Source organism: Schistocerca piceifrons, chromosome 6, assembly GCF_021461385.2.
Source record: "Schistocerca piceifrons isolate TAMUIC-IGC-003096 chromosome 6, iqSchPice1.1, whole genome shotgun sequence".
In the NCBI taxonomy this organism is placed as follows: Eukaryota; Metazoa; Arthropoda; class Insecta; order Orthoptera; family Acrididae; genus Schistocerca; species Schistocerca piceifrons.
Window position 1 is genome coordinate 495946089 of NC_060143.1, and position 14970 is coordinate 495961058.

The 14970-nt window shown below is 39.1% G+C and overlaps 1 protein-coding gene across 1 annotated transcript in view; it reads right to left on the reverse strand.

The window, feature by feature from the left end:
- Positions 1 to 892: 892 nt before the first annotated feature.
- LOC124803037 overlaps positions 893 to 14970 on the reverse strand; it is a 68097-nt gene continuing 54019 nt past the window's right edge. Inside the window, exons 5-6 of the mRNA XM_047264152.1 lie at positions 14586 to 14752; positions 893 to 3370 (exon numbers count right to left, since the gene is read on the reverse strand). Coding sequence (XP_047120108.1) covers positions 14608 to 14752 — 145 coding nt within the window. The 3' untranslated portion in view covers positions 893 to 3370; positions 14586 to 14607. The remainder of the gene's footprint in view (positions 3371 to 14585; positions 14753 to 14970) is intronic.

The window sequence follows — 14970 nt, forward strand, 5'->3', positions numbered from 1 at the left end:
TTTGTAGCTCTGACTCAAACTATTTCAAAGGTAATTCATGACACCTATTTGTCCTGGATTTAACTTTTATGAAATAATTTATCCACAATTAGTTATTTATTTTACCTGTATCAGTATGTTTCTTCATATGCTGTTGAAGAATGCAGATACGCTGAAGAAAATTCACACTGCACTGTTACATACAGTATGTCTGCTCATGTTCCTTCATCATAGAAGGTACTAGTAAACTATAAATTAATGCACTTTTTATAACAAATTAAAGTAATTTTTTTGCATTTATTACATTTGATTAATATATTTATTTATGCAACATATTTTTTTAATGTGTCCCAAATTTGGGTCTAGAAAATATGGTCACCTTGCATTCTTCCGATGTTGTGGAGAGGCAAAGTGGTGTTACTCTTGATGCCATGATATAGAGTGCCATTGGGTGCAACTTCAGGTCATGTCTGGTAGTGATTGAGGGCACTCTGATGGCGCATCAGTACATCATGGACATTCTATGTACTCCTGTGTTACATTTCAAGTGACAGTATCATGGTTTCATATTTCAGAATGACAATGCTCATCCATGTATGGGATGTGTCTCTGCGAACAGTCGCATGATATTAAGGCACTCCCCAGATCTATCTCCAGTAGAACATCTGTGGGCCTAGCTTGGACATCAACCTTGTCGTAGTGCCATTTTCCAGGGTATCAATGATCAGTTGCAGCACCTGTGGGGGGCGATGTTTGTCTCGGGAGAGGATACATTGGCTTCCAAACCAAATCAGTGCACGCATTCAGGCCAGAGGGTGTATAATGTCATACTGATAATTGGGATCATAATACCATGTTATTTATAAATTTGACTCAATTTTGCAATCACTGCAGTAACATCACAAATCCTCCAAACCACAAATTTTCATTCCATCCCCCTCCCCCCCCCCCCTCCATCCTTCTGGGTGCTTCATGTTTTTTTGTCAGGCAGTGTATATCTGTAACTAAAATAGTCATGGGACTTAATTGCCAATTAGTCATTAAGATTTATGAATGAGAAGGTTCTTTGATGATGCTACAACCACAGTAATCTCCAAACTAAATAAAGAAGTTCTTTAAGACATTTGTGAAAGAACAGTTACTGTGCATTCAGAGAAAGAAGTTTAGTTGAAAAATCTTATAAATCTAGAAAGTGTGTTCACAGTAGGTTAAAAATCAAGGAAAAGATTCATATTGTTGTTTAACTGATAGAATGTCAAAGGAAAAATAATAAAAACAGACTGGGGTTTCCTTTGCCATCACCTGAGGACAAATGAGTAAAGACCTTGGAGAGATAAGAATTTCACATAGACTGGGTGTAATTGAGTAAATAAAGGAAAATGAGATGAAAGCAGCATTGTTAATAGACTTAATAAATGTGAGGTAATGTTCAAAGAATAATTTAAGTTAGTAAAATCATTAAAATATCTCAATGCAGATATAGTTCTGTGAGTTGTGGTGTGGAATCCATGGTGCAGTCAACTTCAACTTGTAGCTTTTGGGTGCCCCTAGTCAATGGGCTAGCAATGATTCCTTTTTGGCGATAAAGACAGCAATGTATTTTTCCAGTTTGTTCATAATTTTCTTGACCTCAGTTTTGATTGGGTAATGACCACATAGGCATAACTGAATCTCTGTTAGTTAAAACAGTATAAGAGAACATTGAAAGAATATTCCAGTGGTGTAATATTTTGTAAAAATACTTTTCTTAACTTCAGTTTTTCAGGTGAGTGTCACAATAGCAGATTAAGCACTTCGGCATCTTAGTATGTGCTCAATTATCATCTATGGGTAATATTAGAAAGTGGAATGAAGAAAAAGCAAAACCAACATGAATGTCACCTGCATGTAGGTAGGCGGTCAGTTTGTTTCTCCCATGATCATTTTCCATAGGAGGAAAAAATGATATTAACTTAATGAAAGGAGATCCTCCTGGAACACTGCAAGGTTCCATCAGTCAGAATTGATCTAGTATGATCTTTTCAGTCACTGGATGGATAACATTTGCTTCCTTTTTGAAACTGTCAGTTGAAGATCCTCTTACCTGTACTTTAGATACTCACTATTTACATACCAAACAGCTGGAGCTGATATACTTCATCACAGGTCACTTGCCACTACATATCATTTACAAAATGCTGCCTTCCAGTGTGGTATTTATGAAGCATTAAAAACTTTTCACAACCATGGGACATGAAGGTAGTTTTATGCAACTAATGTCTGGATAGTGCCACAGTTATGAAATTGATTATCTGATGGAAAATGTTTTTATGAAGGCATCAACAACATCTAATGTCATCAGAGGATTTTACACTGGAAATATCTTCCTTTTCAGTCATGCTATTCTCAATGAAACTGACTTTATTACTGAAGCCCTTAACAACAGGCAACTAGAAAAAAAATAAATGTGTACAGTGAACTCCCAAATGCCTGAACAAGAATCCAAACCCAACATCTATCAAATGCTACACAAAATGAAAATTTCTGGCTGGAAGTGGGTGATAATGTTGCACTCCTTCCTGAGTCTCCTTTCCTATGAAATACTGTTTCCATCTCCACCCTTTGAAGGACATTAGACCAGTACCAAAAGTGCAAAAACCATCTCGCTAGGAGAAAGGGAAAGGGAGCACAGTACTGACCAGCTACACATATAACAAGAAGCTGGAAGATTGTTTTGATTGTAAGAAACAAGAAAACCTTAGCAAGTAATTCTGTGCAAAACAAGAAATCTGTCACCCTAAATGGGGAGCAAGCTACAGGAAGAAAGAACAAGGTTTCAAATTATTCAAACAATGACAGTTCCAAAGAAGAGCCTGCTCTAGTCTCAAAATGTTGTCACCATGGCCACAAAATGTGTCAGCTGTATACCAGTGTTCATCACTGGCAGGAAGTGTGAAACAATAAGTGGCAAGATGAAGAAACTGGGAAAAAAGTCACAGAGAGCAAGTCAGTGCTGCAAATGGGTTAATGCGTGTGTTGATACATTTGCTGCTGGGTAAACCACACTCAACACATCTTCACATAATATAATTCTATGCTGAAAACAGTAGATCCAAAGAACTAGCTTCTGGAAATACACATTTTCATTTCTCCAATAGTTAATGTAGCACTGCCTGCAGGCGCCATTCTGTTATTTACATGAATGTAATAACGAGTCTTTTGCATGTACTGGAAACCATTTGAAGTGTACTGACAATGATACACAGATATTTCAGTTTCATGCTGCTTTTGTAATCACTGCTCTTTCTTCTCTCCTAAACAGTTCATAACATGTCAATTTCTTCATTTTTCACTCCGACTTCTGGTAGATCATTCACCTGCTTGGCAGTAATAGATCCATTTCACACTTCCCCTGAAACATTTCAAAGCAAAATATATTTTATATGATTTGTAGAAAAACGTTGTTTCTTGATATTCACCAATAATCTCTTATACTGAGGGTATTTAAATGGAGTCTTATACACAAGGCAGTATTGGTAGAAACTAGAAAAAAGTTGTATTAATATATTTCTGGAAACAAGTATTTGTTGAGATGTAGACTACTATACATGTGGTTTGGGTGATCAATACCCAGCAGTACAGGCTGTCTTTCTGTTAATATTAACTGGTGGTTACATCTGCGTTTGTATTTAGTCTTTTCACTTTGATGCTATTGTTACATACATCTCTTACAACTGTCTCCTGCATCAGCCAGTTCATATGTACTGTTTTGAGGTCATGCTGGTGCCAGAACAACATCAATCAGTGATTCCACTGCATGTACACAACATAAACAATGAAAATGAATCCTATTATTTCACATGGGATATGACAGATGTGATTTTCTGCCATTATTTAACCAACTATGTTAATAGGCAGGCCCATGTCATGTATGCAAAATGAAAGCTTCACCATGACATTCTGTTTGGAAAAAAAATTAGAAAAAAAATATTCAGCAGGCTGTTCCAACAACTTGAAGACAGCAGAAGAATTGCAAAATGACAAGGGACCACAGCTGATCTCACAACAAATATGGAGGCATGAGTGTTGCAACATGTAGATGATGATTCTTAGAACAAGTATTTGAAGAACTGATGCTGCTGAAGGCATTAACTGTTCTCATGCATGGTCAGTTCTACAAGAGCACAAACCTTATCCATATCACTTAGGTTAATGGGCGTCCTGAATGTCGTTCATCTTCTGCTGACTCATTTCTGCTTTTAAATTGCTCATATCACTTGTAAATAGTCTTCAGAGTTACAGCATTATATACACAAATTTCACATTTCTTGAGTTTCTTTGGCACTTTTTTGCAACTTGAAACAGAACTTAGTGCCATGTATGAAATCCATGATGCGCACCAGACATGTTACACACAGCCTCACTCTAGTATCTCTGGAAACTAACTGACAATTAAGAACATGTTCCAACTTCAAGCTGGCTGTCTCAAATAATCAGGCAATTGGACAAATTGTATCAAATTGTTGTAGTGTCAGCAGCTGCTGCTAAAAAATTCATTCATTGTATTTGTTGATCTCGCCTTGTATAAGTGATCAAACCTGAATGTAACCAGATGTGGTTACACTAGGATGTATGAGAATGAATGCTAATAACATTTAGCATTTCCTGTAGAGTCAACAGTTCATTGCAACTGAAATCTTTCTCGCCAGCTTAAAGACAGTGAAACTCAAGCCACTGATCACATAAGGGGTACGAAAGAAGGCATGACCAATTGTAGAACTATTGCTTTGCTATCTGACTTTTCAAAAACACTTGACGAAGATGATGCTAGATTTTCTACAAATGTACAACATATTATCTACAGCCAAATATGGTTTGTGGAAAGGCCAGTCAACAGAAAAAGCAGTATTTGAATTTCTGAGTAAAGTGCTCTCAAATCTTGAGAGTAGAGAAAAGTAAGTGGCATATGACCAAGAACTTTGACATCATAGACTACATCCTATTGCTGCAGGAACTTGATAGTATGGGTATCGGGGATACACCTAACAACTGGCTTGGATCATATCTTACTGGCCACAGACAGGTAGTAGAAATATAATTTCAAGAAGATATAAAGCAACCAGACACTATTCTGGTTACAAATAAGTAAATATGTAAAGTATGGAAACTGGTTCAACAAAACAGACCAATAATAAATAAAAGTAAAACAGTAGCATCAAAGTTTCATAATGTCAAGAGAAACAGTGAAGAAGATATAAAAATTCACATATCAGACAAAGCTATTGCAAGTGAAGCTAATACAAAACTTCTGGTGATCTGGCTCCAGGAAACCTTAGATGGGATAGTCACACTGATAGCTTATTTAAGAGCCCAAGAACCATGTGCTCTGTTATGAGAGTGCTTGAAAACTGTTACCGTAAGGACTGTCTAATGATTGTTTATTAATTCTGAAAGTATGTGATTTTTTTATGGAGTAACTTACCATCCTGCCTAAGACTCTTCAGGATGTGAAAAAGAATAATGAGAATCATGACAGCAATACAAAGGAACAAACCCTGTATACCTTAATATAAAAATATGGTGATCCTTCATCTTCCATGTATTTACAGCTTTGGAAGTGCAATTTTTATTAAGAAATATGCAATAACAAATCCTAGTGTCCTCCTCAAAAAATTAAAATCTACATCATCACAACACAAGACAGAAAACTGACTTTCTCATGCTCCAAATAAAAGCCAGTTATGCAAAAAAAAAACATCACACCATGGTAAAATTATTTACGAGAAGTTGCCAGAAGAAACTGATTCGATAAAATTAGAAACACATCATGTTTACATTTTTTGCAAAATGAGATAATGGCGAATTATATATCGTTTAGCAGAACTGACTGTGATAGAAATACCTCACATCCATCTAACGGTTTGCATGTAATGAGATAGTACAGGGTGTTTCAAAAATGACCGGTATATTTGAAACGGCAATAAAAACTAAACGAGCAGCGATAGAAATACACCATTTGTTGCAATATGCTTGGGACAACAGTACATTTTCAGGCAGTACGATATTTTCCACATATCCACCATGCGTAGCAATAATATGGCGTAGTCTCTGAATGAAATTACGCGAAACCTTTGACAACGTGTCTGGCGGAATGGCTTCACATGCAGATGAGATGTACTGCTTCAGCTGTTCAATTGTTTCTGGATTCTGGCGGTACACCTGGTCTTTCAAGTGTCCCCACAGAAAGAAGTCACAGGGGTTCATGTCTGGCGAATAGGGAGGCCAATCCACGTCACCTCCTGTATGTTTCGGATAGCCCAAAGCAATCACACGATCATCGAAATATTCATTAAGGAAATTAAAGACGTCGGCCGTGCGATGTGGCCGGGCATTATCTTGCATAAACCATGAGGTGTTCGCAGTGTCGTCTAAGGCAGTTTGTACCGCCACAAATTCACGAAGAATGTCCAGATAGCGTGATGCAGTAATCGTTTCGGATCTGAAAAATGGGCCAATGATTCCATTGGAAGAAATGGCGGCCCAGACCAGTACTTGTTGAGGATGCAGGGACAATGGGACTGCAACATGGGGCTTTTCGGTTCCCCATATGCACCAGTTCTGTTTATTGATGAAGCCGTCCAGGTAAAAATAAGCTTCATCAGTAAACCAAATGCTGCCCACGTGCATATCGCCGTCATCAATCCTGTGCACTATATCGTTAGCGAATGTCTCTCGTGCAGCAATGGTAGCGGCGCTGAGGGGTTGCCGCGTTTGAATTTTGTATGGATAGAGGTGTAAACTCTGGCGCATGAGACGATACGTGGACGTTGGCGTCATTTGGACCGCAGCTGCAACACGGCGAATGGAAACCCGAGGCCGCTGTTGGATCACCTGCTGCACTAGCTGCGCGTTGCCCTCTGTGGTTGCCGTACGCGGTCGCCCTACCTTTCCAGCACGTTCATCCGTCACGTTCCCAGTCCGTTGAAATTTTTCAAACAGATTCTTTATTGTATCGCTTCTCGGTCCTTTGGTTACATTAAACCTCCGTTGAAAACTTCGTCTTGTTGCAACAACACTGTGTTCTAGGCGGTGGAATTCCAACACCAGAAAAATCCTCTGTTCTAAGGAATAAACCATGTTGTCTACAGCACACTTGCACGTTGTGAACAGCACACGCTTACAGCAGAAAGACGACGTACAGAATGGCGCACCCACAGACTGTGTTGTCTTCTATATCTTTCACATCACTTGCAGCGCCATCTGTTGTTGAAAATTGTAACTACTGTAATTTTGAAAGTTTGTCTGCCTGAAAATGTACTGTTGTCCCAAGCATATTGCAACAAACGGGGTATTTCTATCGCTGCTCGTTTAGTTTTTATTGCCGTTTCAAATATACTGGTCATTTTTGAAACACCCTGTAACTTTTACTATGTCATCCAAAAACAGTTCATGTCCAGTGTCATGAGGCATTTGTATGCTTAATGAATGAAAATATCATTTTCTTCAGTTTCTCATTCGTTTGCTTGGTAGTTTACTTTGTTTTCTACGATTGTTGTTCCTGATTACTAAACAGCTGACAGCCAACGATATATATAAATTCTATATGACTATAGTGCAACTAATATTCTACTCAGTTTTCATTGCATTATTACATTGTTTAGTTGTTACTGCTGCACTGTTAAAGCATTAATAATACAAGTGATGTAGAACCACCAAGAAACAGATGGAAAGGTATTTGCAGCAAATGTAAATGTGGCATTATAAAGGAGGCTAGACTGATAAACAGAAATTACACAAAACTACAAGTGGAAGGACATTTTGCACAAAGCTCATAGTTTACAATGCAGCACATATTAAACACTGTAATATTATCAATGCATTAATAAATTGCTCTAAAATGCCATTTGTTGCAATTGATTTGATGTATAAACCCTCATGCCCACACAGAAACCTCTATGAAATAGTTATACATATTATTCTTTTGGCTCCTACCATAGGTATGTGCAGTATTATGTTTCTAGAATAACATACTATGTGGTAGAAAATGTGGGATTTTTCTCAACAACTTTCAATCATTGTTCCTTCTGATAATCTCATTTTTGCTTCTCCTCACACATTTGTGGTAGTGGATATAAGGAGTTTCTGATTTTGTCAATTCAGTTAAAGTAATCACTGACCTAAAAAAGTCAAAGCAGTATTAAAAGAATATTTATTAATGTACTGGTACTATAGCCAGGAAGTGTTCTTCCAAAATCTTTGAGTGCCTAAGAAAGTTAACTTTAAGTGTATAAGCCATACTCTTCATTGCTTACAAAAATATTTTGTAAATGTAATTAACTACTTGTAGCATGTAAACACTAGTCAATAATATTAGTTTATTCATGTTTTCAGTCATAATTTTCTAGTTAAAGTGGTTTAATTATAAGTCAGAATGAAAAAAAAAATGTATTTATTAATATAGGAAACATCATGTTGACATGAAGATACACTCCTGGAAATTGAAATAAGAACACCGTGAATTCATTGTCCCAGGAAGGGGAAACTTTATTGACACATTCCTGGGGTCAGATACATCACATGATCACACTGACAGAACCACAGGTACATAGACACAGGCAACAGAGCATGCACAATGTCGGCACTAGTACAGTGTATATCCACCTTTCGCAGCAATGCAGGCTGCTATTCTCCCATGGAGACGATCGTAGAGATGCTGGATGTAGTCCTGTGGAACGGCTTGCCATGCCATTTCCACCTGGCGCCTCAGTTGGACCAGCGTTCGTGCTGGACGTGCAGACCGCGTGAGACGACGCTTCATCCAGTCCCAAACATGCTCAATGGGGGACAGATCCGGAGATCTTGCTGGCCAGGGTAGTTGACTTACACCTTCTAGAGCATGTTGGGTGGCACGGGATACATGCGGACGTGCATTGTCCTGTTGGAACAGCAAGTTCCCTTGCCGGTCTAGGAATGGTAGAACGATGGGTTCGATGACGGTTTGGATGTACCGTGCACTATTCAGTGTCCCCTCGACGATCACCAGTGGTGTACGGCCAGTGTAGGAGATCGCTCCCCACACCATGATGCCGGGTGTTGGCCCTGTGTGCCTCAGTCGTATGCAGTCCTGATTGTGGCGCTCACCTGCACGGCGCCAAACACGCATACGACCATCATTGGCACCAAGGCAGAAGCGACTCTCATCGCTGAAGACGACACGTCTCCATTCGTCCCTCCATTCACGCCTGTCGCGACACCACTGGAGGCGGGCTGCACGATGTTGGGGCGTGAGCGGAAGACGGCCTAATGGTGTGCGGGACCGTAGCCCAGCTTCATGGAGACGGTTGCGAATGGTCCTCGCCGATACCCCAGGAGCAACAGTGTCCCTAATTTGCTGGAAAGTGGCGGTGCGGTCCCCTACGGCACTGCGTAGGATCCTACGGTCTTGGCGTGCATTCGTGCGTCGCTGCGGTCCGGTCCCAGGTCGACGGGCACGTGCACCTTCCGCTGACCACTGGAGACAAACCCGATGTACTGTGGAGACCTCACGCCCCACGTGTTGAGCAATTCGGCGGTACGTCCACCCGGCCTCCCGCATGCCCACTATACGCCCTCGCTCAAAGTCCGTCAACTGCACATACGGTTCACGTCCACGCTCTCGCGGCATGCTACCAGTGTTAAAGACTGCGATGGAGCTCCGTATGCCACGGCAAACTGGCTGACACTGACGGCGGCGGTGCACAAATGCTGCGCAGCTAGCGCCATTCGACGGCCAACACCGCGGTTCCTGGTGTGTCCGCTGTGCCGTGCGTGTGATCATTGCTTGTACAGCCCTCTCGCAGTGTCCGGAGCAAGTATGGTGGGTCTGACACACCGGTGTCAATGTGTTCTTTTTTCCATTTCCAGGAGTGTATATTTGCACGGGTATGTCCAACAACTGATAAGCTGCTCTGTACATATAAGATTTACTGGACCAAATAAATACACATACAAATACAAACAAACAGATGATTATTGTAGGATAGAATGGCTTGTATCTCAACAAGTATTTATTTCCAAATATATATCTACAAGACTCTTTTTCTAATTAGAACCAATAAAATCTCCTGTAAGAATACAGGATACTTTTCCAAGCACCGTACATACCTTAAGATGGGGAAATATCAGACACAGGAGTACACAGGGACAGGAACAGCAAATTTGTTTGTTACACTGAAATTACTGGATGCAGGCTTTTACTTTGCACAAGCATTTTGCTGGTTATACCTTCCATATTGTCAAGTAGATTCAAACACACGGCCTTTTGCAATTGGAAGTGGGGAAGGTGGTGTATAGCAGTTTTCAGTGCAGTGTACAATTATTGTTAGTTGTCATTAGGCAAATACTTTCATCACTGCACTAGAAGAAAAAAATTGACAAGCACAATTTCCTTATAATTTACTTATTTAAATGTTAAGAAGAAAACATGAATTTACAAATAAATTATGGGTCTCACAATGTCGTTCGAGGTGCAATTGTGTTCAGAATTTTGATAAGGTGGTCTTTCCTATAAGATCAAGAAAACTGTCATACAAAAGGCATCAGGCAAATTTAACATAGCAATTGAGCAATGTAGAATAAACACAATTGAAAGGAAAGAGCTAAACAAGTAGGTTGTTGGAATTATAACAGAAGTGGGTGCAAAAGAAGTGGAAGTCAGAATTTTGCATCCACCTTAAGGTGGAAAATCTGATATTTTTCCTGAAACTCCAGATGATGATATTGCAAACAAACATCAAATTTTCAGAATGATGCCAACTCCAAAACAACAAAAGGTGAATTTTTTATTCACTAAGAACATATTGTAGATTTATGATTTATTCTATAAGTAGACTGTCATTTGTTGTTGTTGTGGTCTTCAGTCCTGAGACTGCTTTGATGCAGCTCTCCATGCTACTCTATCCTGTGCAAGCTTCTTCATCTCCCAGTACCTACTGCAGCCTACATCCTTCTCAATCTGCTTAGTGTATTCATCTCTTGGTCCCCCTCTACGGTTTTTACCCTCCACACTGCCCTCCAGGACTAAATAGGTGATCCCATGATGCCTCAGAACATGTCCTACCAACCGATCCCTTCTTCTAGTCAAGTTGTGCCACAAACTCCTCTTCTCCCCAATTCTGTTCAATACCTTCTCATTAGTTTTGTGATCTACCCATCTAATCTTCAGCATTCTTCTGTAGCACCACATTTCGAAAGCTTCTATTCTCTTCTTGTCTAAACTATTTATCATCAATGTTTCACTTCCATACATGGCTACACTCCATACAAATACTTTCAGAAACGACTTCCTGACACTCAAATCAATACTCAATGTTAACAAATTTCTTTTCCTCAGAAACACTTTCCTTGCCATTGCCAGTCTACATTTTATATCCTCTCTACTTCGACCATCATCAGTTATTTTGCACCCCAAATAGCAAAACTCCTTTACTACTTTAAGTGTCTCATTTCCTAATCTAATTCCCTCAGCATCACCCAACTTAATTCGACTACATTCCATTATCTTCGTTTTGCTTTTGTTGATAATCATCTTATACCCTCCTTTCAAGACACTGTCCATTCCGTTCAACTGCTCTCCCAAGTCCTTGGCTGTCTCTGAAAGAATTACAATGTCATCGGTAAACCTCAAAGTTTTTATTTCTTCTCCATGGATTTTAATACCTACTCTGAATTTTTCTTTCGTTTCCTCTATTGCTTGCTCAATATACAGATTGAATAGTATCGGGGATAGGCTACAACCCTGTCTCACTCCCTTCCCAACCACTGCTTCCCTTTCATGTCCCTCGACACTTATAACTGCCATCTGCTTTCTGTACAAATTGTAAATAGCCTTTCGCTCTCTGTATTTTACCCCTGCCACCTTCAGAATTTGAAAGAGAGTATTCCAGTCAACATTGTCAAAAGCTTTCTCTAAGTCTACGAATGCTAGAAACGTAGGTTTGCTTTTCTTTTTTCTAAGATAAGTCGTAGGGTCAGTATTGCCTCACGTGTTCCAACATTTCTACGGAATCCAAACTGATCTTCCGCGAGGTCAGCTTCTACCAGTTTTTCCATTCGTCTGTAAAGAATTCGCGTTAGTATTTTGCAGCTGTGACTTATTAAACTGATAGTTCGGTAATTATCACAGCTTTCAACACCTGCTTTCTTTGGGATTGGAATTAATATATTCTTCTTGAAGTCTGAGGGAATTTCGCCTGTCTCATAGATCTTGCCCACCAGATGGTAGAATTTTGTCAGAGCTAGCTCTCCCAAGGCTGTCAGTAGTTCTAATGGAATGTTGTCTACTCCCGGGGCCTTGTTTTGACTTAGGTCTTTCAGTGCACTGTCAAACTCTTCACGCAGTATCATAGCTCCCATTTCATATTCATCTACATCCTCTTCCATTTCCATAATATTGTCCTCAAGAACATCGCCCCTGTATAGACCCTCAATATACTCCTTCCACCTTTCTGCTTTCCCTTCTTCGCTTAGAACTGGGTTACCATATGAGCTCTTGATATTCACACAAGTGGTTCTCTTTTCTCCAAAGGTCTCTTTAATTTTCCTGTAGGCAGTGTCTATCTTACCCCTCGTCAGATAAGCCTCTACATCCTTACATTTGTCCTCTAGCCATCGTTGCTTAGCCATTTTGCACTTGCTGTCGATCTCATTTTTGAAACGTTTGTATTTCTTTTTGCCTGCTTCATTTACTGCGTCTTTGTATTTTCTCCTTTCATCAATTAAATTCGGTATCTCTTCTGTTACCCAAGGATTTCTACTAGCCCTCGTCTTTTTACCTACTTGATCCTATGCTGCCTTCACTATTTCATTCCTCAAAGCTACCCATTCTTTTTCTCCTGTATTTCTTTCCCCCATTCCTGTCAATTGTTCCCTTATGCTCTCCCTGAAACTCTGTACAACCTCTGGTTCTTTCAGTTTATCCAGGTCCCATCTCCTTAAATTCCCACCTTTTTGCAGTTTCTTCAGTTTTAATCTACAGTTCATAACCAATAGATTGTGGTCAGAGTCTACATCTGCCCCTGGAAATGTCTTACAATTTAAAACAATTTAAAATCTGGTTCCTAAATCTCTGTCTTACCATTATATAATCTATCTGAAACCTTCTAGTATCTCCAGGGTTCTTCCAAGTATACAACCTTCTTTCATGATTCTTGAACCAAGTGTTAGCTATGATTAGGTTACACTGTGCAAAATTCTTCCAGGCGGCTTCCTCTTTCATTTCTTAGCCCCAATCCATATTCACCTACTACGTTTTCTTCTCTTCCTTTTCCTACTGTCGAATTCCAGTCACACATGACTATTAAATTTTCATCTCCCTTCACTACCTGAATAATTTCTTTTATCTCATCATACATTTCATCAATTTCTTCATCTGCAGAGTTAGTTGGCATATAAACTTTTACTACTGTAGTAGGTGTGGGCTTCATATCTACCTTGGCCACAATAATGCGTTCACTACGCTGTTTGTAGTAGCTTACGGGCACTCCCATTTTTTAATTCATTATTAAACCTACTCCTACATTATTTGATTTTGTATTTATAACCCTGTATTCACCTGACCAAAAGTCTTGTTCCTTCTGCCACTGAACTTCGCTAATTCCCACTATATCTAACTTTAACCTATCCATTTCCATTTTTAAATTTTCTAACATACCTCCCCGATTAAGGAATCTGACAATCCACCCTCCAATCCGTAGAACGCCAGTTTTCTTTCTCCTGATAACGATGCCCTCTTGAGTAGTCCCCGCCCGGAGATCCGAATGGGGGACTATTTTACCTCCGGGATATTTTACCCAAGAGGATGCCATCATCATTTAATTATACAGTAAAGCTGCATGCCCTCGGGAAAGATTACGGCTGTAGTTTCCCATTGCTTTCAGCTGTTTGCAGTACCACAACAGCAAGGCCATTTTGGTTAGTGTTACAGGGCCAGATCAGTCAATCATCCAGACTGTTGCCCCTGCAACTACTGAAAAGGCTGCTGCCCCTCTTCAGGAACCACACATTTGTCTGGCCTCTCAACAGATACCCCTCCATTGTGGTTGCACCTACAGTATGGCCATCTGTATCGTTGATGCACGCAAGCCTCCCCACCAATGGCAAGGTCCATGGTTCATGGTGGGGAGACTGTCATTATTAATCAACTATTATTAATCAAATATTTTCTAAATATATGTGTGAAAATTTTTCTAAACATGTTTCAAATGTTTTCTTAACATCTATAAATTATATGGAACTTAAATGGAAATACAATGAGCATCCAAACTTACCCCATTATATTGGGTAATATGAGGCAATTTTATTTGTTATGATCTGGATACTTAAAAAATATTTCCAGTTCATGTTCTTTGATTATATTATTCTTCAATGTCATCCCAAATATCATGTACTTTTGTTGCATGAATTGAATATTCTTTGTAAAGCTACATTAAGGCATATTAAAATTCCATCCAATATTACCCCATCTTAAGGTATCATCTAAAATCATTGAGTACTTCCAAAGAATGCTGCAGTCTTCTACTTTCAATAAAAATTTTTGCTACTAAATAAGGTTTCTTCTACTTTACAAGGCAGAAAAATGTTGTACAAACCTCTTGATTTCATGGAAGTAATTTAAATGAGTTTTGTTAGGTTGTCACATATTTTTGTATGATAAGTAGGATTCTGTTGTTGGAATTGTCTGAATTTATCTATGGAATGCTTTAGCCTTCTCATTTCAATTGATTCCTCTATTTCTTTGAAAGGAATTAGATTACAGCTGAAACAGGAAGAAAACAATATTACATTAGTATTTAATTAAATTACCATATACATTAAAGGTTACCTTAATTTTTTAGAATTATAGTATGGAAAACTTGATCACACAGTATTAATGTTCCACAAAAATATTTATTTAATAGTACATTATGAACCAGGTTTCAACTTTCTAGGCCATCATCTGATAAGATTGTTGTACAAAGATATGTGAAATTTTGT